The following is a 27,233-nucleotide window of genomic DNA, read 5'->3' as shown; positions in this document are numbered from 1 at the left end:
TTCCTCCTGAGATATTCCCTCAGGACTATGACATGGGGCTCTTCAAGAGGGGAGTAAAAAGAGCTCTCCTTCAAAGCCGGCGATGCATTGGCGACTCCTCTGGTGTTGCAAATGTCCATAGGCGACGGTGACTGCTTTCCATCAGGTAGCCCGTCTGCCTTGTTACATATATAAAATAAATAAAAAAATACGTGTGGCACTCGGAGACTGCCGCGGTAAAGCTATTGCATAGCAATTTTTATCAACTTATGCAAATTGCAAGCGTGATATTTCAAAAAGTCCTTAACCCGTCAACTGGCGTGTGCGCCCCGGGGCGCACAGATCGCTACTAAAAAGTATCACCGCTGTGCCGGTCGGAGTGGGGGGTGTTAGGGTTTTTCGTTACGGAATTTTTGGATTCGGTCTCCACGCTCAAGCCCCGCGATAGAAGCTATGCAATAGCTTAAAAAAGTAAAATCGTTTATTTAGTTTTAAAAAAGTACACACTCATGTTTTTCTCCCATCAGTATCCTCTTACAGTCCTCGCCGAACTGTTAGTCCGCTCTGAAGTTGTTGCGAGCAGGTGTAGTCATACAATTTGCTATGGCGATGCGATTCATTTCTATATACATAGCGGACTAGCAGTTTTACACAGATTACCCCGTAAATTACCTGACCTAAGCTACAAATATAATGTAATTTAGATAATAAAATATTTACTTAACTAATCAAAGTTTTCATTATAATAATATATTTTAATTAGAACAAAATAAATCTGGATATTCTGTTATATTCTAACAGAATCCGCCATTACGTAATCTATCTAAAGTAGATTCCAACTTTGAATCGCAAACACGTTATTAAAAGGCTGTAAAAAAGACTAGAACAACGCAGACACCTTATGTTTAAAAAAAGTCTTTCCCGCCCATCACGGGGCGGTTCCCACCCCTACGTCCCACCGTTGCACCCTCATCCCTGTACGCCAGTTAAACTCCATCCGCGCTCCAAATCGCCTCGTTTCGCGAAAACAACGCACAAACCGACAATTACCCCGTAATAATTATCGATTATCGTAATTTTCGACATAGTTACGTAAAGCCCGCGAAATTCGGACAGATTATAAATTTAAGTGACATTAACTTGTTTGTTTTCTGGCTGAATGTGTTTTTTTTTTTAATTTGGCAGATTGTGAAGTGACGTTTTTTTGGCGGGAATGGACAGATTAAAATATTTTTTATAGTTTTAAATTGACAGGCAAATAATTATTAGTGTTATTCTTTTTTACTTTAGTGATCCGTGTTTTAATAATAAATCGATGGTTATGAGTCATATTAAAAAATCTCAAAAAATCTTCGAGTTTCTTTAGTAAAATGTGAACACTATTGTTTTACACGTATTTTATTTTTAAATAATTAAAAATGGATCAAGAAACGCGCAGTGATTCACCCAACGACACACATCGACAAGAACAGAGTTCGAAAACTTCTTTTTTAATCGAAGACATACTTTATCGAGGGCAAAGGCCGAGCTTCAAACAGCCGATACCCGATCCTAGAAGATTTGATTACGAACGGCACGAACCCAAGTATTTTCCGGTTCCAAATGAAGTGAGGCCCCAAATACCGAGAGAAGGGTCGTATTTACAAGTTATGGGGGCCCTAGGAGCGTACCTACACACCCCAAATGCCTACAAAGCCGTGGAAACGCCCTATTTTTTGTCTCAAGGTAGGTATTAAGTATATTCAAGGGAAATAGTTATAAAAGGGTAAAAATGACCTAAAAAACGAAATCACTTTAAAAACCGTATGTCTTTTTAAAATGTGGATATTTTTAAAGGTAACATCGTAACACGTAACGCAAAAATATTTACATAAATTTGATTTTCTCAAGAATCGTAAAAATAAAATTCGTGCCAAAATTTCATTGAAATTATTAAGAAAAATCTGTGAAAGGAATGAAAAGTATTTAATGATTTTTAAAATAAGAAAATAATTTGGATCAAATTTCAAACAGAAACATTTATAAATAAAGTTTTATTGATTTTATTTTCTAGTTATCTTTATTTGCTAACTGTAGTAACGAAATACAAAACATATAACATTCTTTTAAAGTATAAATTAAAAGGCCAAAAAAGAACTAATTTGCAAAATTAAAAAAGGTAGAATCCGTCGAGGTTCAGTCCGGCAGCACCACCGCCACAGATATTTTTTTACTTATACATATATAACAACTAGCTGACCCGGCAAACTTTGTACCGCCTCAAAATCTATTTATCAAATATATGTCATATAAAATATAGCCTATGTTACTCGTGGATAATGTAGCTTTCGAATGGTGAATGAATTTTTAAAATCGGTCCAGTAGTTTTTGAGCCTATTCATTACAACCAAACAAACAAACAAAGTCTTCCTCTTTATAATATTGGTATAGATAATAAAATTGGGATAGGTAACTTATTTCAACTGTGTGATAAGGCAAAGATATTCAAAATTTGAAGGTGGTAGAACTCTCTGTGGTTCGACTCCGGCGACGCCATCGCCACGCATTTTTGTACCTTATAACAGAAGTGTTAAGCGCTGCTGTGTTCTGGTTTGAAGGGTGTGGTAAGGGAGACATACTTTTCCGAGGCATTCCAACTTAGTCCTCAGAGGGGACCGGCGTATTGGTGACCGACCTAAGACAGGAATATAATCGTATCTGGGGTTGATTACATATGTCCATGGGCGACAGAAGCCACTTCGGCTGGACTGCATGCTCGTCTGCTACTATATAAAAATTACAGTATCGTCAAGTCATTACTTTTCTACTGCTAGGTACTCAAAGTTATGTCCCTGTAGTTCCGGGACTAGAATAGGGCTACGGTAACTCCTGCCTGTCGTAAGAGGCGACTAAAAGGGGGCTTCCGGGGTTGCGGGTGGCAAGAGTGGGAGTGGGAGCTCTAGCCGTCCAGTAAGCGATCCCGGGAACGACGGCGGTATGTATGGTCGCATAGCGTCGTGTACGCCAAATGGTGCGGGAGGAGCGAAAACTGCTCCCCCAGGGCAGTGCCCGGTCGGGGCATCGCGCTTGGAGGACTCCGGTTGCGTTCCGTCGGAGATCCCGGAGTTCTCCAACAAGCGTTGAGGACGGCCACCGGGGGGGTTTTAGTGCGGTAAGAATCCCACATAACCCGGCGTCGCTCCCACGTCGTCGGGTACCTTTTGAAGGCAAAAAAAAAAGGTACTCAAAGTTAGGGCCGTAGACTACCACGCTGGCCAAGTGCAAATATGTAGACTGAACACACCTTCATGAACTTTTTAAACTCTCAGGTGTGCAGATTTCCTCACGATGGCTTCCTTCGCCGTTTAAGCAAGTAATACGTACTTAATCTAATACGCACTTTATTTTTTTTAAATCAGAGATGCCTAAGATTTGGCCTTGCACCTCCCGAATGAACGTCTGAGTTTCTAAACCACATACGTTTCACCGTTTTTACACACTCGTAATAATAAGCTACACGCGTAAAATGCGTCAAGTGTTGTAATAATAGTATTTGTATAGAAGTTTTTTGAAAATTAACCAGAACAGAGCAGAGCGCTCACTGTACCGGTCTGACGCGCTAAGGGTCCCGGGTTTGATCCCCGGCCAGACAGAAATCTAAATCAGTGTTCCGCAAACTTTTTGTGATCAAGGTACATGTAGGAAAACTAAAATTTTAGGAGGTACACAAAAAAAATAGTTTTTATGTGATATTAATTAACATTTATTGAAACCAAAAAAAATGTCGAACGGAAAAACGCCTCGCTCGTGCGCTCGGGTGATTTGTATAGGTATTTTACTTACCCTTACTTACTTACTAAAATAATATTACAAGATAACCTTATTTTTCCGCGGCACACCAACTACGGTTTTTTGAAGGTGGTAGAACCCTTTGTGGTGCGACTCCGGCGGCACCACCGCCACACCTATTTCTACCTAATAACAGCAGTGTTAAGCGCTGTCGTGTTCTGGTTTGAAGGGTGTGATAAGGGAGACAGACTTTTCCGAGGCGTTCCAACTTAGTCCTGAGGGGTAGCGGCGCATCTGTGGCCGACCTCAGGTGGAAATATCTAATCCTATCTAGGGTTGATTACAGATGTCCATTGGCGACAGAAGCCACTTATCGTCAGGTGGACTGCATGCTCGTCTGCTACTCATATATTATAAAAAAAAATAAAAAAAAAACTAATGATACACTAGTGTGCCACGGTACACACTTTGCGGAACACTGATCTATTTATGATTTAGGATTCTGTTTCTGGTCTGGGTGTTTGTGTATTTGTCTATGTGTGTCCATGGCACCTACGATACAGGGAATCCTGTGGGGCTGTGAGTGTAGAAAGCTTTAAATCGTATTATCTTCCACAGGGGTCCCCTACCACGCGCTGTTCACTCCGACGGAGCTTTCGTTGTCAGCTTTAAAGCACTGCCGCCGACGGAAAGCTCGGACCGTGTTCTCCGACCCTCAGCTTACTGGTAAGAACTTTTATTATTTCTACACACTGGCGGACTAACTCATTGTGACAGGGGCCCATGTATTTCGCTTGAAGAAGCTTGTAAAAATATATCAAAATCTTAGATCTCATGAAGGTGGTAGAACCTTTTGCGGATCGACTCCGGCGGCACCACCGCCACACATATGTCTAATAACAGTAGTGTTAAGCGCTGTTGTTCTGGTTTGAAGGGAGGATATAAGGGAGATATATTTTTCCGAGGTATTCCAGCTTAGTCCTCAGGGGCAGCGGCGCATCTGTGGCCGACCTCAGGTAGGAATATCTAATCCTATCTGGGGTTGATTACGGACGTCCAGGAGCGGCAGTAGCCACTTACGTACTATAGGTGAACTGCATGCTCTTCTGCTACTACTTCAGTGCAATCTTGATTAACTGGACCAATTGGACGTACTTATGCAAAATGGATCCAACCCACAAAAACCGTTTTTTAGTTACTATCACAAATGATATCACCACATCAACTTTCGTATATCAATACCTTAATTCGCAAATCAGCATCACTTAATTCGCAATCACTTTTCGTCAAAATGTTTTTTTTTTATTTATTTTGATTTCGTTCAACGCCATTTACTATCAAAATAAGTAAATAAAGCATTTTGACAAAAAATGGAGTTGGCTGATTTGCGAATTAAAGTATCGATATGCAAAAAATATTCAAGCTGCATGGTACATTTTTTCTTTTGAAATATACAGATATCAGTAATACGAGTATCAACCATAAATCAAGCAATTTAACTTTTACTAAAAGACCTATTTTCTCAAAAGCTAGTTTTTGTGGTCGGATCTATTTTGCATAACTACGTCCAATTATTGTCGTTAGGCATTCGGATAATCGAAAAGAAAGCGGCTTAGCATATGTGGTACATAATATTATGTGTTTAATAAAATAAATACATGTCACCACAAATCAATGTTTATTTATTTTCAAGACTTTTTTATTTTTAGGATTTGTTGTTATAGCGGCCTTGTGCAATACATACTCTGTGACAGACGGACAGATAGCGAAGGCTTAGTAATAAGTATAACCGTTTGAGTACAGAAACTTAAAAATTAAACAGATTTTAATTTTGTTTTTCATGGTCTTAGGTTTAGAAAAGCGCTTCGAGTCCCAACGGTACCTGTCTACCCCTGAGCGTGTGGAGCTGGCTGGGGCGCTGAACCTGTCTGAAACCCAGGTCAAAACCTGGTTCCAGAACCGACGAATGAAGCATAAGAAGCAGATGCGCAAACAGCAGCAGCAGAGAGGTAATTTTAGATGCTTCTGGGTTTTTAGATGCTTCTGGATTTAGATGCTTCTGAATTTTAGATGTTTCTGGTTTTAGATGCTTCTGGGTTTTAGATGCTTCTTAATTAATGCTTCTGGACCTTCAGATGCAAAAGGACCTAAAACTTATACAGTATTAATTAAGAAGCCTTTAAAATTATTAAATTATTAATTTTAAAAGCTTCTTTATCAAGTTGTAAATCCTTTTTTATTTTTGATGCTTCTAAATTTTTAGGTGCTTCTTGATCTAAAGAATTCTTATTTTTCAAACGTTTTTAATTTTTATATACTTCTATATCTTAGATGCTACTAGTTTTTTAATGGTCCCATTTATAGACACTTCTAGATTTTATATGCCTCTAGATTTTAAGATGCTTATTTAAATGCGTCAGATCCGTAAAGACATATGAAGATCGAAAAAGACATATGAAATTTCCAACGTTTGTTCTAGTATAGATATATTATTGACTTTCAAATACAATTTTTAATTTTTTTGTAATTATTTTATTGTATCAAGCATTTAGTACATTAGGTCAGATAGTGTTCAATTAAATCCTACATTTACAGGTGTTACACATGTCAACACTTAGTTAAAGTACTGAAGAATAAAGTTTGAATAAATGAGATTTAAATTTGAATTTTCATTTAGATATCAAAGAAAATTGAGTAAAAACTGATTTTTGGAAAGAAAATGACGTTTCCAAAATATTGGCTTTAATTTTTTTAATACAGATTTGTTATTTTATGTTGAAATTAATGTTATGTGACTGAAAATACTTATAGTTCTGTTCAATAAAAAATAGCAAATGATTTTTATTGATTCAAAATAATTAATTTACAAATTTATCATTTCGTTTTAAAATTTGTTAAACTACTAACATGATATACGTTCTTCATAATAGATCTCGAACTATTTGTAACATACAGGAGCATCGTAATATCTTCCGTAACTTAACTAATTGTTCCTAGATTGTTCGTAATATTGATCAAATTGCTCAACTCCAAGTATTTCTTAGAGGTATTCAATAGCTGTGAAGTATAGTTAGGTTACGTTCAATTATTTGAAGTTTAATCATATGACTAGGGCACCACTGCCACACCTATTTCTGCTATAACAGTGTCAACCGCTGCTATGTTCTGGCTTGAAGGGTGTGGTAAGGGAGATATACTTTTCCGAGACGTTCCAGCTTAGTCCTCAGGGGTAGCGGCGCATCTGTGGCCGACCGTAGGTAGTTATCTACTCTTTGTCCCTGTAGTTCCGGGACTAAAATAGGGCTACGGTATCCCCTGCCTGTCGTAGGAGGCGACTAAAAGGGAGCTCGAACCGTCCAGCGGTATGTGTGGTCGCATACCGTCCTAAACACTACATGGTGTGGGAGGAGCGAAAACTGCTCCCCCAAGGTAGAGCCCGTTGGGCATCGCGCTCGGAGGGCTCCGGTTGTGTTCCGTTGGAGATCCCGGAGTTCTCCAACAAGCGTTGAGGACGGCCACCGAGGGGGTTTTAGTGCGGTAAAAATCCCACATAACCCGGCGTCGCTCCCACGTCGTCGGGTACCTTTTGAAGGTTTCCCCCTCGAGAAAAAAAAAATGGTAGTAATCTACTCTTACCTGGCAAAGATTACAGATGTCCATGGATACAAGTAGCCACTTATAATCCCGTGGACTGCATGCTCGTCTACTACTCTTATAAAAAAGAAATTCAATAGAAGTTTTTCTTGAAAATTAGGTTGGTTTCAATTTGTGTGTGTGGCGGTGTTCCATACCGATTTGACGCGCAAAGGGTTCCAGGTTCGATCACCGTCCGGACATACATCTAAATGGATTTGGATATCTGTCCTGGGTCTGGGTGTTTGTGGATACTTACGTCTTTGTGTGTGTCCACGGCAATGGCTGCTATAAGTAATACGAAATTTTTTAAAAATACATAATAAAAAAAGGAATATTTTGGCGATGCGAAACCCTCCGTGTTCGAGTTCGACTTGCACTTAGCCAATTATTATTTAAACCAGATATGCGTGCCTAGTATTCGAACCTCGGACCCCTTAGCTATCACATACATACGAAAACAAACACTACCCTCTATACTCGGTCAAACCAAAGCCGTCCGCTTCCCGCTCCGCTCCACTCCACACGGCACCTTATCGATCGTAATAAAACTCAATTATCCTTATTATCCTCGTCTACGACATAATTACTGAATGAAATATCGTTCCCGCTGTAAAATTTAATATAATCTGTGTTCACAAAGCGAAACACATCAAATTTGAAAGACGTTTTCTTTGTCTCGTGTTTACGTAATTGGAGTTTTATTAAATTGGTCGTATAATACCTAAGTAGGTCTTTTTTTATAATATAGGAGTAACAGACGTAGCAGTCCATCTGATGGTAAGTGGCTACTGCCGTCCATGGATTAGATATACCTACCTGAGGTTACAGATGCGCCGCTACCCCTGAGCTGGAACGCCTCGGAAAAGTATGTCTTCCTTACCATTTTTATCTTATCTGGGGTTGATTACAGAGGTCCATGGCGGGCGGTAGCCCTTTATAGTCCGCGCCAAACTGCTAGTCCGCTCTGAAGTTGTTACGAGCAGGTATACCTTTTTTTTGGTCACGAGGGGGAAACCTTCAAAAGGTACCCTACGCCATGGAAGTGACGCCGAGTTATGTGGGACTTTTACCGCACTAAAACCCCCCTGGTGGCCGTCCTCGACGTTTGGTGGAGAACTCCGGGATCTCCAACGGAACACAACCGGAGTCCTCCTAACGCGATGCCCTTCTATCGGGGTCTGCCCTGAGGGGAGCAATTTACGCTCCTCTCACATCCCCTGGTGATTACAGCTATATGCGACCACACAAACCGCTGTCCTTCCCGGGGTCACTTGCTGGACGGTTTGAGTTCCCACTCTTGCTGCCCGCAACCCCGGAAGCCCCTTTTAGTTGCCTCTTACGACAGGCAGGGGATACCGTAGCCCTATTCTGGTTCCGGAACTACAGGGACACGCGAGCACGTGTACATAGTCATACAATTTGCTATGGCGACGCGACTCGTTTCTATATTCAGAGCGAACTAGCAGTTTGACGTGGACATGCTGCATGCATTTACTCATAGTAATTCTGTACATGTTGCGATTGAGTGACGCGAGGATTTCTCCTATGTTAGGTCAGTCACACTTTACTAATCCTAAAGACTAAACTGGAATGCCTCGTGTGTTTTTCTGCCATATTACACATTTCAAACCAAAATACAGCAGCAGTTAACACTGTTATTATGGAAATAAATCCCATTAGGTGAAGATATTTACTATTTAAGTTTCATAAAAAAAACTTAGCTATACAAATATTATTGTTAGGTAAATAACAGTTCTCCGTTATTTTTAACAGTTACAAATAACTGCTATAAATACTAGTCATAAATATTAGTCACTATTAAAACAGTGATATATTTGAGTATTCAAGAACAGACTGTCTATCGCCAGTTGGAAAACTCGACTCCACTTGACTAATTGAGCGAGCAAACCTCAAAGGCGGGCAAATTGAATTTGGAATCGCCGCTTTCGCGCCACAACTCAAGACGTTCCATAATTGAATTACGAAGACAAGATGGCGACGTCTTCGTTGCCATGACAACGTGCCGTCTTGGTGTCGCTTGCTTAGGTATTTTCAACTATATTCTGTAGGGGTAAGGTGTATTTTGAGTTGAATATGTTAAAGATTTAACGTGGGGTGTTAGCGAGTGGGATGCAAGGAAAAATATACCACATTGTGTTCCATTAGGGGCTATTATGCTCTAAATGGGCTTGATTTGATTTTGTCTGCTATATTCTTTGGTAGATAAGGGGAATACACACTATATACGGTTTGAAGACGCGAGGAGTTGGAAAATTAAACGTATTTTACTAATAAAATAATAGTAAAGCTACAGATGCATTTCTACCCTAAAGTGTCATTTGGAACGCCTCGTATAACCTCAGAGGGCTCTACCACCTTCATGTTGTTTCGAAGGTGGTAGAGCCCTCTGAGGTTCGACTCCGGCGGCACCACCGCCACACCTATGTCTGTCTAATAACAGCAGTTTTAAGCGCCGCTGTATTCTAGTTTGAAGGTTGTGGTAAGGAAGACATATTTTTCCAAGGAATTCCACCTTAGTCCTCAAGGGTAGCGGCGCATGTGTGGCCGACCTCAGGTAGGAATCTAATCTTATCTGAAGTTGATTACATGAGCGACATCAGCCACTTACTATGAGGTGGATTGCATGCTTGTCTGCTACTCCTATATTTAAAAAAAATCTCTCCCAGACCACACTCTTCAAACTAGAACACAGCAGCGCTACAGTGCTGTTATAAGGGTGAAATGGTGTTACGGTGGTGTCTCCGTAGTAGATCTACGATAAAAAAGAATTTGTTAAAACTAGAAATCGATAATCGGTAATTAAAACATAAATAATTTGATTAATATCATCATTGACAAATAATACAATTTGTCATTATTTATTTAATAAATGACAAATTGACTTTTTTGACAAATTGACAATTTGTCATGTTTTATTTAATAAATGACAAATTGACTTTGTGAAGTAGAATAAATTCAAATTTATTTTTCTATTAATGGAAATATACTGACCTTAAGTGATAGTTTGAAAGTCTATCTTTTATTATGGATATTTTTTATAGAACTTTGCAAAATTTTGCAAAGTATACAAACCTCATACAAGTATTTTAAAATAATACTTTCGTTTCAGGTGCCGCCGCTGTAGATTTTACCACTAAACATGCGTCACAATCAGCGGAATGCAGAAAGGTAACTATTGATCTTTTACAACACTTATGATAGGTAATTTTTATACCTTTTTTAAATCATAATTTATTTAACCTGCAAACAGCTACCCTGGTAAAAAAGCATATTTTAGGCAAGGTATTTGTCAAAGTGTAGTTGTATATATGTATTTTTGATCGTATTTTTACTTTCACTTACACAGATTTTTTAAGACCTCAAGTCTAGAGTTGTATCTTTCTACAGATAACATCCCCGAGTCATGAACCCACTGCTGAGCATAGATCTATATCAGAATGAGAAGTTTTGAGGCTATAGGTATTTCACCACGTAAGACAAGTGCGAATTTGTAGACTTAACACAACTTTGAAACTTTTTTAAGAACTCTCAGCTGTGTGGGTTTCCTCGGATAAAGCAAGTGATAATTAATTCCTAATATGCCTTACTTGTCAATCTGAGACTCCTCTCGACTCCTCTCGAGACGTCTACGGGTCTCCACCCGTACTCAGCAGTGGTGCAGTAATGAGTAACTTAAAAAAAATCACAGGCGCGTAGGATTCGAACTTCGGGGAAGAGGGACCCGATCACAACAATATCCATGCATTTTCTAACTAACTTTTCTTTGCAGGACGATTCGAGGATATCAACAACACACACATCAGATTCTGAGACAGAACACAGCGACAGTGATATAGACATCGTTGGAGAACCGAACTACACACAACACTACAACACGTAGATAGGGATGGGCCGGGATAGAATATTATCATTAAATATCGTTTAAAAGTTGATAGTACGAAAAAGTAGAAAATATAAGTAATTTATGTTATAAAAAATCTAATAAAACTGGTTTAGTTTACTTGGTGATATATACTTTACATGTTTTTGAAGTTGTTAACTGATACAGGTGCGCTTAATGTTCATTCATAGATAAGTATAGATATCTCACCGCCTTGTAGTTGAAGGAAGCCATTAAATGGCTTAAGCAGCTGAAAAATCTGTCAGCCATTTAATGGCTGTCATGGTGTAACTTTTTATACCTGGTGCAAAAACACGAAATCGAAGAAGAGTGCAGAGAAATATCGTCTCATTCGTAAATGATCCAAAAAGTACATTTTTTAATATTTTTCAAACACGAAAATATATGACGGTAAAACATTATCAAAACTGGTTACATTTTCTTGTTAGGAGTGAGTAATCTTTACTAATCTATGTGTTCAATAGTTAATGATGCTGACATCCGTAATGATGCTGTTAATGATGCTGACATCTGTAAGGGAGACATACATATCCGAGGCTTTCCAACCTAGTCCTCAAGAGTAACAAGGCATCTATCTATGCTTCTATCTCAAACGCCTCGGATAGGAGTGCCTTCCAAGCCTAATCTACCCTTCAAAGGGAAACACAGCAGCAGCGCTTATCACTGCTGTTATTAGGCAGAAGTAGGTGTAGCGGTGGTGCCGCCGGAGTCGAACTTCGTTCATCTGCCTTCGATTAATTATTAAAAATGTAAGTAAACAAAAGCTCCGCTTTCATTCCTGTGTTCCCTTCAGGAATAAAATTATACAGAAATACTCGTATATAGTAATGCAACGTTTTGTAAAAATTTCAACTCAATCTATTGACTAATTTTCGACTTTTAACACAAACATACGTAAACTTTTTTTTATTTACAAAGAATTGAACATTATGACGTCACTTGTGATCCATCAGCACGTTTTAATGCTCGTTATTAACAATCAATCTATCTAATGTTTTACCAAAGATTGATTTTTGATAATTACTTTAATAGACACATTCGATTATTAACCGACTTCCCAAAGAAGAGAGGTTATCTATTCGTCGCGTATATTTTTTATTTAGTCCACGTAAAACTCCGTTAGTCCGCTCTGAATATAGAAATGAATCGCGTCGCCATAGCAAATTGTATACTACACCTGTTCGTAACAAATCCAGAGCGGACTAATAGTTTGGCGCGGACTATACATTTGTACATTTTCATTTTTTTATTTTTGGTAAGCAAAATTAGATAGATTGCATATTAATAATGGTCATAATACAAGTGATTAGAATTAAACGTACTTATTGATGAAAATGTATTTCAGGGGATATTAAAATGTATCAATTAAGAATTACTTTTAAAATGAAGTCGTGAAAATGATCTATTCTCAATTATAAATAAGCAAACCTTGATGTGCAATAATAGTTTAGTCGAATTTATTTACGTCTATTATTAATAATTAATCTATCCGATGTTTTGTCTACTAAAGATTGACATTTGACAATTTTTTACTAGACATTGTCAAGTTTCAATCTTTATTAGGTAAAAAATGGATAGATTGATTATTGGTAATAGGCTTTAGAGGTTTTTCACAGTGACGATTTGCTAACGTGTAACGTAGTCGCAGGGAGTACGTCGCGTGGACGCAACGGATCCGTCGCGTATACGCAACGCCGCACTTTAATTGTAACACTAGCAAATTGTGACTGTGCTGACCCTTAGGGGTCATCAATATAATATTAAGTCATTCATTAAACCCTATTAGATTTTTGTTTAATTCCTTTATCATTTTGAGCACATTTATTGACATTATTTTCTTTCATGATTTCACGGATTTGCAATAAACATTTTTGGGTGATCTGCCATAGATTATGCAAAAACTATTTGTTGAAACCACAAAAGTAATTTCAACTTATTTAAAGATTATAAAAAGTAATATTTTTAGTGATGACTTATTTTTTTATTGATTACCCGTTAACTGTAAAAATTAGTGTTTTTCTAGTCCTTCGAGTAATGTATTTGTATTGAATTTAGTTTATTTTAGGTATTTTGGGAACTAATTATTAAATACGACGAATAAACGTGACAAAATTGACACGAATACGTAAAACAATTTGTCATACAATCGTGACAAAATGACAAATTATGTTATGACAAGTTGACAAATATGTCCAGTCGTCATATTTATTAAATATTGTCCCAATGTTACGCTGTAAATAATATTTATTTATTAAATATTTTAAATAGAAAATAGCATAGATTATTAATATGTTAAGTACTGTAAAGCCATGTTCTTGTCCGAATTGAAAAAAATGTATAAATTACATCAGAAGAAAGATTTTTTTTTATTAAGTTATTGTCAGAGGTCACACATGTCACATGTCACATTGTCACACAAACAGGTCAGGTTTTTTTATCAATAAGAAGAATTATTTATAAAATTATGTTTTTTAATCTTTTTTTGTCAAATTTGAAATTACTTCTTATTTTCATGAGAATTCTAGTATTAATATAAGAAATGTTGTCAGTTTCTGAATTTATAATTCATTGAATAAATCTTTTTATTAGGTTATTCTATATTAAATCTTGATTTTCGAAATACATCTTTAAAAAAATTACTCCACAAGTGTAGTAACTGTCACTTCAATAAAATAGTGTGTAAAATAAGTGTATCTTAAATAAAATTTTCTGAAGTTTTTGTATTGTTTCATTTTTGCCTACTCGAACTTCGTCAAACCGTTTGCGCTGCAGGGCATCCCAAAAATAAGACATACACCGCTAGAAAAACAATATCAAAAATTCAAAGTTAATAAAAATAGATTTTCTTTAAGTATATACAAATATTTAAATATACGAAACGTCTCTATCTCTTTCTGTCTTCACTAACTTATATCTCCCTCTCAACTGCAGTTCGCCTCGCCTGATCACAATTTTTCGCAATACTCGTAATTTGCATTTGCATTTGCTCCGGCGACACCACCGCCACACCTATATCTGTTATAACAGCAGTGTTAAGCGCTGATATGTTCTGATTTGAAGGAGACATTCCGTCAGGGAGGCGTTCCAGCTTAGTCCTCAGAGGTAGGCGCGTGTTAGAAAAATCCCTAAATCTGTGGCTGACCTCAGGTAGGAATATTTAATCCTATCTGGGGTTGATTACAGATGTCCACGGGCGGCAGTAGGCACTTACCATTAGGTGAACTGCATGCTCGTGCTCCTATATTATAAAAACAAATCACCAGCTTACTCCCCAAGGCGTGCCCTAATAAAGAAGTTTTACTTCACAAATGGCCACATTGCAACCCGCCGTATTCGACGACTAGACGACAACATACAGCGTTCACACGTCCTATAACCTTGTTAGGGCGGCCGAAAATCGCGCAATTTCCCGTTTAATTGCTATTGTTTACCCCCCGTTTGTTCAATCGGGTAATTATCTAACACGTGTTTGTAAATATTGTTAGTTTCTAGAGTGTAACAAGTTATTGAATTAGTTAACTAAAGGTTCGAGTCTAAAAACTATTGAAAGATGGCAGAAGTAATTATAAATTCACTACCGCCACATCTATTTCTAAAGCGAAGCAATTGTACTCGATTACAAATATTGGCGAAGTGTGAGTCGCTTTCACGCAGAGTTCCGTAACACCATTTAATTTAATTTTAGGGTTCCGTAGTCAAAGTAAAAACGGAACCCTATTACTAAGCCTCCGCTGTCTGTCCGTGACAGGGTTCTATTTCTTGAATGATAATAGACAGAAAGTTGATTTTTTTACAAAATATGTAGATATAATGGTGGCCGCTATAACAGTATCGTACCATAGAAAATACCTTTTTTATTTCTAGTATATTTGTCAGTAGTGCAGCCAAATAAATGCATTGTGAAAATATGAACTTACCTATTATGGTTCAATAGATAACGCGAAGAATAGCAATTTTACGTATAGAGAAACCCCCCCGGTGGCCGACCTCAACGCTGCGTAGAGGGCTCCGGGATCTCCAAAGGAACGCAACCGGAGTCCTCTTAGCGCGTTGCCCCGCCGGGCTCTGCCCAGGTGAGCTTGACGCTCGCCACACCATCTGGTGCGTACGACGGTATGTGACCACACATACCGCCGCCCTTCCCGGGGTCGCTTACCGAGCGGTTCGAGCTCCCACTCTTACCGCCCGCAACCCCGGAAGCCCCCTATTTATTTTCAAGCTTTTTTATTTTCACAATTTGTTGCTATGAAGCCACGATTATACATACTCTATTCAAAAATTAAGTGTCTATCTATAAAGGTTAAAGTTATAGGGCCCCGTGACAGACAGGCAGAAGGACAGACGGACAGTCAGACAGACAGTGTAGGTTAGTATTAGGGTTCCGTTTTTATCCTTTGAGGACGAAACTCTTACTAAAATAGATAGACTTGACAAGTAAATAATACTCGATAAATTAAATATCTGTACGAATTACAATGACAATGAGACATTTATTCGATTCGGGGATAAAGGGGCGAAAAGAATCAGTTGATTTGGTGTATTAAATTGTTGATACTTGATTATTTTAGGGTGGTTAAGGGTGACTTGTATGAAAATAATCGTATTTATTTGCCCTTGGATGTGGTGAGAATTATTTTTGTAATTCGAAAGGACGTAAAAGAATCTTTTTTTACAGTATTGCTGCAAGATACAAATAATTATAAAAATATAGGTATATTTTTCCATTAAGGTACTCGTATATTAATGAGTTTATAATTTTTGTTTTTTTTTTTATAGTTTTGTTATAAATATTAGAAACATGAAGAAGGTGAAGATGGTGGAACCCTTTGTGGTTCGACTTCGGCGGCACCACCGTCACACCTATTTCTGTCTAATAACATCAGTGTTAGGCGCTGCTGTGTTCCGTTTTGAAGGGTGTGGTAAGGGAAGTATATCTACTTTTCCGAGGCGTTCCAGCTTAGTCCTCAGGGCTAGCGGCGCATCTGTGGCCGACCTCATATTGGAATATCTAATCCTAACTGGGGATGATTACAGATGTCCATGGGCGGCAGTAGCCTTACCATCAGGTGGACTGCACGCTCGTCTGCTAATGCAATATTATAAAAAATCATGTTTTAGATATTAGAAACTAGAATAGAGCATATTGTTCTTAGATGCCATTTATTCTTAGATCTTGGATGTCATTTTATTAAATACATTTAAATATAGTTACAATAGTCTACAACTTTGGTAGAATAAACTATGTCAGATTAAAAACTACCATAAATAATAAAGCCATGCATTTTATTTTTAAGGTAGAATACTATCTGATCGGACTGCAATAGTACTACTGCAGTCCAATCAGGTAGACTTTTTACCTATCTTATAACATTAGTACTAATCTGGTATGTTCCTTTTTTGGAGACCCGTGCCCAACCCAGAAATAAACGTGGCGGTGGTGCCGACAGAGTCGAACCACAAAGGGTTCTACCACCTTCAAATGATACTTAATCATTGTATATTTCTTTTTATCCGCTATCCCCACAGCAGAGAGGCATTCAGGGTTTCTTCGCGAAAAAAGTGTCCAAGTACGAGTCGAACTCGACGGATTTGGGGGATCATGAGCCCTGTGATTCATTGAGGATAGTGTATGTACAAGGGATGCAATAATAATTAAATGTACAACAAACTTAAGGTAATTTAAAAAATAGTTAATACGGATAAGGTCAATAACCATCTGAATTTGTGTGAACAAGATAGAGTTCCTCCCTGAATATTTAATATTGATAATATAGCTATGAAATATTATATTTTACCCGAATGTCGATATTTTATACTTTGCATAAATATCGATACTCATATCGATAATTCACGAATTGGCATACCTAACCTGTATCAGCTTAAATACGAATAAAGCTCCCCTGACCTGAATATCGCTCATACATCCATAATCCATACACGTTTAAATTTGTGTATCAAATGCGGCTTGTTATCATCCTAACATGCACATTAATATTCGGAAAGGCGAATGACGCCGCAGTCATAATCTAGTTAAGCGATTGCTGAGTTATGCTTTGCCAATTGCCATTTAGCCTATAGTAATTATTTTAAGCAATGTTTTGTATAAGAATTACCATACAAGCTAATCCATTTCATGATAAATCATTGCCATCCTCTAGACATCTTCTATCAACCCCATAAAAAATAAGATTCGTGTTTGAAGTTGGCCAAAAATGCGTTGCTACGTCTGAGGACGCCTTGGATAAATATGTCTCAACGAGCTTTTTCCCGCAGCTTCGCTCGCGTTACGAAGTAATATTTTCATCCCCTATTTTATCCCCTTGGGGGTAGAATTGATCAAAATCCTCTCTTAGCGGATGCCTACGTCATAACATTTACCTGCATGCCAAGTTTTATGCCCGACCCGTTCTAACCACTGAACGGGGCGGGCTGTGCGTTGATAGATCACTATGTCAGTCAGTCCCCCCCCGAACGGGCTGCTACCTTGTCGTGGTGGGGGGGCTTGCGTGTCCTAATGATCCCCGAGGCTATACGGCAGAGTTACTCATACCGGAAGGCGAAGGGTGAAGGACCAGACTAAGAGCGGCCCAGGGGAGCTCACCCCTTTAAAAAAGATGCAAACATGGAACAGGCTAGTTGCGAAAACGGTCTCCAGGTGGGTACCCGAAAGGGAGAATCCCACCCCTCTGCTACGGCGGAGGGCTGCCCCACGTACTCTGGAGGGGGCAACAACTGCCTCGTAGGTCGGCAATCCGCCGGCCTCCGTAAACACGACAATCGCAATCCCACAACGGACTCCGAGATGCAGAATGAGACTGGACTGACGCCTGCTGTACAAGCGGCGACGAGGAAGTTGCGGTCGAGTAGAGGTAGAAGAATTGGCTCGCCTACACCGACCGTCTCATCGGACGCAGACGAACTTTCGGACTGCTCCTTGATGTCGGCCGTGTCGACTCGGTCCGCAGCCACGTCGGCTGGTGCCCGCAAGAGAGCGCTGCCGACAAATGGCAGTGAAGGCGAAGGGCCAAAAAAGAGGTCGGTGAAACCTCATGCCGGCAGGGATGACAACTTTCCAGTGCCCTTGGCTCCAGTAGCCAAAACGAGAGCGAAGGCTTCTCTCCCGAGTGCCGAAGAACTGAGCCGGGAGTTGACCGAGCAGCCGACTGGCGACCTAGGTTCTCACATAATTGAGAACCTAGAGATTATTGAAAAGGTCGCGGACAAGTCCCGAAATTTGAAGGGCGATATGGTGCGCGCCATCCGACTGGCAGTGCGCCACGTGCAGGCAGCAGCGACGGAGGTTGTGCAGCGGGCGACCACTGCACACCTGGAAAAAGAAAATGCCACACTGCGTTCCCAGCTTGCTGACCTGCACGGGAAGATGGAGGCTCTCACGGCGGAACTGAATAAGTTACGCCGTGAGAATACTACGGTTAGACCTGAGCTGCCCCGTGTTGAAAAAAGGAGGGTCGGAAATGGAGAGGACGCCTTAATGGAGCGTATCGGGTCCATTATAGATAAAAAGCTGGCGTCCTTTAAGAACGAGCTCTTCCCCGGCAGAGCGATCCGGCCCCCCCTAGGGCAGAAGGCCACACCTGCGCGTCCACCAGCGGCCCAGGCGCCGCTGCAGCGTCCGGTCGCGTCGTCACCAGCCGCGCAAGCGGAGACGTGGGTGACTGTAGTGGGGCGCAAAGCCAGGGCGAAAGAACGGCCTCTACACCCGACCCGAGTGGAGCCAGCCCGGAGGCAATCTCCGAGTTGCGGGCGCAGAAAGAGTGCCTCCCAGCGGCGACCTGCGGTCAAAGCTGTACCGGCACCGGCGACCCAGGGGCCCAAAAAGGGCCGGGCTGGTAAGAGGAAGACAGCGAAACAGAGGCTTCCGCGTGTGCCGAAGTCGGCGGCCGTTACTGTGACGGTGCCCGAGGGGTCGAACATTACATACGCGGAGGTAATGAAGACCGCTAAGAGCCAAATTAAGCTGGAGGATTTAGGTATAGCCGAGGTGAGGCAGAAAAAAGCCCTAAATGGCGGTCTGCTCATAGAAATCGCTGGCGACGACTGCGCTGTGAAGGCCGACGCTCTCGCAGGGAAACTGCAAGCGGTTGTCTCAGATATGGGCGTCAAGGTGGCGAGGCCCTCAAAGCAGGGGGAGGCCAGGGTGATGGATCTGGACGATTCCGTTACCCAGGAAGACGTCGCCGGCGCTATCGCCGTGGCCTGCGGGTGCATCGCCACCGATATCAAAGTTGGGCAGATCCGACGGCGGCCCTCAGCTTTGGGAACGGCATGGGTGCGCTGCCCCCTCACGGCCATCCGTAAGCTAGCCGCCGCGAAACGGCTTCTCGTCGGATGGGTGTCCGCAAGAGTGGAGGTTTTACCTGCTAGGTCGCTGCAATGCTTCCGTTGCCTCGAGACGGGGCACGCTCGGCATCAGTGCACCAGCACCAAAGATAGGAGCGCACTGTGCTACGTATGTGGCGAGCCCGGTCATAAGGCGAACCAATGCGGAGCACAGGCACCAAAATGCGCCCTATGCGTGGACCTCGGTCGACCAGCCGACCACCGCATTGGTAGCAGGAGGTGCACGCCGCCGAAAAAGAGGAAGCGAGCCAATGGAGGAGACGAGTCAGCGGCCACGGCTGCCAGCTCGGCACGGACAGATGGGCCTGCGCGTCCCAGCGCTTCGTCCCATTGTCCGCCAGCGGAAGCGATGGACTCCTAATGGATAGGTCTCCGTCACTTAAAATACTCCAGGGGAACCTGAACCACTGCCGCGGGGCGCAGGACTTGCTCCAGCAATGCCTCGTGGAAAGTTCGGTTTCTTTGGCAGTGGTGGCGGAGCCCTATAGAGTTCCGGAGCATCCGCGGTGGGTAGCAGACGATGCGCAGTCCGTCGCCGTGTACTGGGCGGGCGGAGAGGGAGATCCTCCATGTTCCAGACTCCACTCTGAGCGGGGAATAGTCGCAGTGGAGTGGGGTCCGTTGGCGGTGCTGGGGTGCTATGTCTCCCCGAACTGCACTCTAGGGGCTTTCGAGACGTTCCTCGACCGTGTGGCAAACTGTGTTCGGTCCTGTCTTCCCCGACCGGTACTCGTGATGGGCGATTTTAACGCCCATTCGAGGGTCTGGGGAAACAGACGAGACAGTCCCAGGGGAGAGGCAACGCTCGAATGGGCAGCTGGGCTCGACCTGCGTCTGCTGAATCGTGGCTCGGCCAGCACGTGCGTGCGTTGGCAGGGAGAGTCGGTCGTAGACCTCTCGTGGGCGACTCTCTCTGCTGAGCGCTTGATCACGGGCTGGAGGGTGGCCGACGAACTAGTCACGTTGTCTGACCATCGCCACATATTAGTGGACGTAGTGTTACGGCTCCCGGCTGCAGATGCCCGCAGTGCAGAAGACCGGCCACGTCGATGGGCATTGAAGCGGCTCAATCAAGACCTGCTCGTCGCTGCTGCCCACATTGTGGACTGGTCCGGCACCGCCGAGGGGGATGACCGGCTCGATCCCGAGCGGGAGGCGATCAAGCTCAGGGGTGACATGACGGCAATCTGCGATATCGCGATGCCGCGTGTCAGACCTGGCTGGAGACGCCCTGTGTACTGGTGGTCGGAGCACTTCGCACGGTTGCGTGCAGCCTGCCTACGTGCTCGACGCCAGTACACTCGGGCTCGACGACGTCGGTCTTCTGGTGTTGCGGAAAGGGAGGAGAAGTACGTGGAGTACCGGGCCGCAACAACTTTGCTTCAGGGCGCAATCGCCGAAAGCAAGGCCCGGAACTGGAGCGCGCTCGTGGAGGGGCTAGACCGAGACCCTTGGGGACGCCCGTACAAGATGGTGCTTGGTAAGCTACGTCCATGGGTGCCTCCGCTCACAGAAACTCTTGACCCGCTTTTCGTGGACTCAGTGGTGGACAGCCTGTTTCCAGGAACCACTGACGAAACGGGTCCTCCCGCCGCTTTGCCAGATCCCTCCACATGGTCGGATGAACTAGCGGTGACGCCAGATGAGCTCGACGGAGCGATTAGGCGCATGGCGCGGCGAAACACTGCTCCGGGGCCGGACGGAATTCCTGGTCGGGCTTGGGCTTTGGCGCTGACAGTGCTGGGGGAGAGGCTGCAAAACCTATACACCGCCTGCTTCCGCTATGGACGGTTTCCGTCGGTGTGGAGGCAGGCGAGGTTGGTGCTGTTGCACAAGTGGGGCAAGCCTCGGGACTCCCCATCAGCGTACAGACCCATCTGCCTGTTGGATGAGGCGGGCAAGCTATTCGAGAGGATCATTTCTTCTCGAATTAGCCAACACTTAGCGTGTCATGGCCCGGACCTCTCCGAAAACCAGTTCGGCTTCCGGCAGCGGCGTTCGACGGTGGACGCCATCATCCGAGTCCGAACGCTCTCAGAGCAAGCCATATCCCAGGGTAGAGTAGTCCTGGCAGTAAGCCTTGACATTGTCAATGCTTTTAACTCTCTACCCTGGAGAGCGATCTTGGAGGGTCTGTCCGTTCATCAAGTACCGTCCTACTTAATGGCGGTTTTGAAGGCCTACTTGTCGGACAGGCGTATCCGCTTCCCAGGTCGCTATGGGAGCGTTCGCGGGAGGAATGTCGTGCGCGGGGTGCCGCAAGGTTCGGTACTGGGCCCGCTACTGTGGAATGTCGCATATGACGCGGTCTTGAGAACGGTGCTCCCGGATGGAGTGAGCATCGTCTGCTACGCCGATGACACCCTGGTTCTTACCGAAGGCGTGTCTTATACGACAGCGGTTCGGCTAGCAGAAGTCGGGGTGGCACGCGTCATAGCGAATATCCGCAGGTTGGGCCTACGGGTAGCGTCCCAGAAGACCGAGGCGATTTGGTTTCACGGCCGCAGGCCGATAATCGAGTCAGCTGAAACCACAGTGCGCGTCGGTGAAACGGACATCCGGATAGGCAGGTACATGAAGTACCTTGGCCTAACACTGGATGGCCGCTGGTGCTTCGACGAACATTTCGACCGTCTCGTCCCCCGGATTCATCCGGGTGCTATGCACAGACTGCTGCCGAATCTCGGGGGACCAAGGGAAGAAGTCCGCCGCCTCTACGCGGGTGTGATACGCTCGATTGCGCTCTACGGTGCGCCGGTATGGTCGGACAAGTTGTCTGCCAGCCGGCGTCGTGCGCGGAAATTGAATTCCGCGCAACGTATGATCGGAATCAGAGTCGCCCGTGGCTATCGTACCATATCGTATGAGGCGGCGACAGTCCTGGGGAGGCTTCCGCCCCTGGACATTCTGGCGGATATGGACGCACGGATCTTCCATAAGATCCGCGTCCTCCGTCAGACGGCTGAACCCTTCAGCGAAGAGACGGTCGTAGTGCTTCGGAGGAGAGCCAGATGGCGTGCTCTGAGGTGCTGGCGCGATCGACTTCAGGAGCCTCGGAACATACGCCAAAGGGTGGTTGACGCTATCCTGCCGAACTTTCGAGCCTGGCTAAGAAGCAGGGGTCGAGTGACCTACCGCCTAACTCAGATACTCACCGGACATGGCTGTTTCGGTGAGTATCTGAATAGGATAGGGAGGGAAGAGTCGGCCCAATGCCATCATTGTGGGCATGACGAGGATTCCGCACAGCACACGCTGCAGTACTGCCCCGCGTGGGACACGCAGCGGCGGAACCTCGTCGAAAAAGTGGGACCGGATCTGTCTCCGCCGGCCATCGTTGAGGCGATGGTTCAGCGCAGCGAAGCCTGGGACGGCATGATCACCTTCTGCGATATAGTCATGTCTGCGAAGGAAGACGCCGAGCGAGCAAGGGAGCGCGCTGAACCCGCTCGGAGAAGGAGTCGCCGCAGGCGTCGGTAACGCCCACCGGCGCGGTGTCCCTGTAGTTCCGGGACAAGAATAGGGCTACGGTATCCTCTGCCTGTCGTAAGAGGCGACTAAAAGGGGGCTTCCGGGGTTGCGGACGGCAAGAGTGGGAGCTCAAACCGCCCGGCCAGCGACCCCGGGAAGGACGGCGGTATGTGTGGTCGCATACCGTCGTGCACACCAGACGGTGTGGTGAGCATCAAGCTCACCTGGGCGGAGCCCGACGGGGCACAGCGCTAAGAGGGCTCCGGTTGCGTTCCGTTGGAGATCCCGGAGTCCTCTACGCAGCGCCGAGGACGGCCACCGGGGGGGTTTTAGTGCGGTAAGAGTCCCACATAACCCCGTGTCGCTCCCACGGCACCGGGTACCTTTTGAAGGTTTCCCCCTCGTTAACAAAAAAAAAAAAAAAAAAAAAAAAAATGTCAGTCAGTCACCTTTGAGTTACAAGTGGAACATAGCAGCGCTTTACATTACTTAGAAAGATAGAAATAGGTATGTCTGAGGTACCTCCAGAGTCGAACCACTAAGAGTTCTACCACAATCAAACGCAGAACGCAAAATACTATTGTTTTACGGTACAAATACGTCTAGCGGCGACACCTTGGTCGAACAATATTTAATCTACCTTTCAGATATGTAAATTCTCCTTATTGTGTTCGCCTTACGTTGGCTTTCAGTAGAAAAATGTCAACGGACCTGATATAATTAAGTCAATTATTAAATAATTAGTAAATAGCTCTCTCCGACGACTTGAAGAAGAGGTTGGTAAACCATTGGATTCAAAGGGCACGGGATCGGTTAGAGTGGCGCCAATTAGGAGAGGCCTATGTCCAGCAGAGGACCTTAAAAGCCTGATGGATGGATGGAAACAGCTTACTATACATATAAACCTACAATCAGTGTATCTAACAGTAGTATCCATTTATTATCTCAGATCTCAGAGTCAATGTTTATATTCCCGGTACGGTACGCTCTACGAAGAATATCAGTTTGCTACTAGTAGTATTCAGGTTTCCAGTACGAATTATAAGAATTAGGAGAAATATATACGCAGATGTTATTGTCTCAACTTTTGAGCAATTATAACTGCACATACAGTATGCAACTGAAATCATTGCATGCATTTAAATTAATGAAACGTATCTGTTATATTAAATATTTATCAATTTTTATAATACAAGAGTAATCAAATCAAATCAAATCATTTTTTTTTTATTCAAAATAGGTTCTTTACAGAGCACTTTTTGAATGTCAATACAACTACCACCACTTCACAAGGTGTTTCGTTATGGAGCGGCGAAAGAAACTCCATAACACACATCTTTAAAAAGTATTTTACAATGACAGACTTAACGTAATGGTACATGTGGAGCTGGAGCTACTTCAGACCACACGGTTTTGTCAGTCAAATAATCGCTTAGTTAAAGCTAAGCTGCTAACTAACATGCAGTTCACCTGATGTTAAGTAGCTACTGCTGCTCATGAACATCTGTAATCAACCCTGGTTAAGATTAGATACCTACCTACGGTCGGCCACATATGCGTTGCTACCCCTGAAGACTACATTGGAAAGCTTCGCATAGATATATCTCGCTATTCAAACCAGAACACAGTAGCGCTTAACACTGCTGTTATTAAGCTGAAATAAATAGTAGAGGTGCTGCCGGGGTCAAACCACAAAGAACTCTACCACCTTCAAAATACAATATATTATACACCTGAAACAGTACATAAAGATAGACCATAAGGTGAAAAAAGGTTAATAAAAAGATAAAAGGGTCGATATCACAGACGGTGTAATAGCCGTAGCCATATGACAGGAGACAATACAATTACATAGCCCTAAAGGTCTAAACACCTTCAAAGGCTCCCGAAAAAAGGAGATCAATGACGCCACCCGCCAGGAATGAACGGTTGATGTATGCGAGAGGGAAGCAATAAGTAAAAAAATATGTGGAATTCTGTAGGATTTATTGAATATCTTCGTGTGGGTTTTTCTTTCTATAGAAAGACAGATGCGCTTAATTAAAAGGCTGGATATACATCTAAAGTTGTACTATAATGTCCGTTTTTAATAATCGATCTATTTTTTTTGTCAAAGATTGAAATTTTACAGTTTCTTGATACTTATACGTCGATATTTGGTAGGTAAATTGATTAGATTGATTATAAATAATGGGCATGATAGTAAATAAATCAAGAAATAAATCAATTTGAATTGTTTTTAATAATGATTATTATTATACAATCTCAGATAAGTTAATATAAAGAGGAGTAAGTAAATAAAAATAATTAGCCGGAAAAATACTATAAACTAGAAACCTATTCTTCGCTTCTTATAATTAAGAATTTTAAGCTTTTTTGAGTTATAATTAACTCAAAAAAGCTAAAACTTTAAGAATACTTATCTTTTATACTTATTATGGAAATTACGACAAAATATGCGACATTTTATTTATTATATTGCACGACTCATGATGCGAAGCATCAGAGAGTGCTTTACGATCGAAAAATTTTTTTCGCTTCATTTTGGCGGCTATTTTTATTATTATAGCCTTGATAGTTCACGGAATCAAGATATTTTGCATACTATTGTCGAGAGAATTTAATGGAGATTAATTCCATACTTTTTAAAAATTGATTTACTGCAATAGAATTGGAAAAAAACACCAAAGTAGGTCAAAAAAATTTCCTGTCCGTCATGTGTGAAACCTGAAAACACTGTAACTTGTGAAAAAATCCATCATTTGAGTTAATTTTTTTTTTTTTAATTCTAATCGACGATTGTAGGTCACTGAATATGAATGATTAATTATTTCAGTGTCGTTTAATTGCAATTAATAAAAAACGAAAACTACAAGACTGTATATCTATAGATATTATGTACATTTATTCCACCAGGGGCGCTTGTGCAGTATCTTCTTCCTACTACAGCTGTTTTTTCGGCAATTAATTTTGAACGACTTAAGTTTTTTTTTTTTATATTTCATAATTAAATGAGCATTATGAGTCGTGCACTTTTGGATTTTCCAAACTTTTGGTATGCAGATTAGTAGCAAAATCATACAAATTAGATACAATGGCACAAAGTAGTTATCCTTAATTACTAATAAATATATTTTCAACATCTTCCAAGATTTTCGAGCATTACAGCATACCACCACCCGCTCTAATCAAATCAGCCGACATCGAAGCTTCGCTCGCAAAATTAAAAGAGTTGTATTCTATCCCCCGTGTCCCCTTCTAACCCGCGACAATCCAATATGGCTACCTATTGTTGACATTTCATGCCATAAACCCAACGAAAGCATAGACAACTACACATTCAGTTTTAAACCTTAAACCAGTGATATAAGACCCACGTAGCATTTTTTGTCTGTAAAATATATCCTTGCAAAATCATAATTGTTGATATTCGGCGCCAAATTGTCCTTTACGCGCGTTTTCGAAGCCTCCAATCCATTTTGAACTCTGTTTAAAGGCGTGTAGTAATAAAAGTTTTGTCGTCCAAGTATTTTCGCGTTGGTAGAACCATAATTTGCAGTTATTACAGACTGGAATGCGTCGCTTTGATCCACTTATAACTGGATTGAACCGGTTTTAGGGATAGGTGAATAGATTGATGGAATTGTGATTTTATTAGTGCGTAATTCGGTTTTTAGCGTTTCGTTTAGAGCGACACTGTTATTATTATTAAGTGGGTGTGATTGGAGTTTATTAAAGGCTCGAGTCTAAGTTTATTTAATAAAATGTGAGTGATTGAAGTCCTCGCATAAGTGTGAACACCCTTCATACCGGAATATAGCGCTTAAGACTTGTCAACCTATTTCTGTCTCACTGCTGGGCACAGATCTCCATCTCAGAGTGAAAAGGTTTTTTGGGTAGTGGGCCTAGTTATTGTATCTTTAGTCCAAGGTTCAAGTCCCAGGCACGTACCACTGATGTTTCGAAGTAATTTGCATATTAGAAATTAATTTTATCACTTGCTTAAACGGTGAAGGAAAACATCGTGAGGAAACCATGCAGGTTTCCTCACGATGTTTTCCTTCACCGTTTCACAGGAATGCTCCTGAGAGATCTT

General features: G+C 42.3%; 1 protein-coding gene across 1 annotated transcript; it reads left to right on the top strand.

The window, feature by feature from the left end:
* Positions 1 to 982: 982 nt before the first annotated feature.
* LOC140757036 (brain-specific homeobox protein homolog) lies at positions 983 to 12,856 on the top strand. The gene is made up of 5 exons (XM_073092589.1): positions 983 to 1,704; positions 4,366 to 4,473; positions 5,598 to 5,756; positions 10,514 to 10,572; positions 11,174 to 12,856. Exons 1-5 carry the CDS (start codon positions 1,398 to 1,400, stop codon positions 11,282 to 11,284), a joined length of 744 nt encoding a protein of 247 aa, XP_072948690.1. The 5' UTR covers positions 983 to 1,397; the 3' UTR covers positions 11,285 to 12,856.
* The last annotated feature ends 14,377 nt before the right edge of the window (positions 12,857 to 27,233 follow it).

This window comes from Epargyreus clarus, unplaced genomic scaffold, assembly GCF_041222505.1.
Source record: "Epargyreus clarus isolate Ecla_fem2 unplaced genomic scaffold, WU_Ecla_fem_2.2 ptg000036l, whole genome shotgun sequence".
Classification (NCBI taxonomy): Eukaryota; Metazoa; Arthropoda; class Insecta; order Lepidoptera; family Hesperiidae; genus Epargyreus; species Epargyreus clarus.
This window is presented reverse-complemented; position numbering and strand designations above follow the sequence as displayed.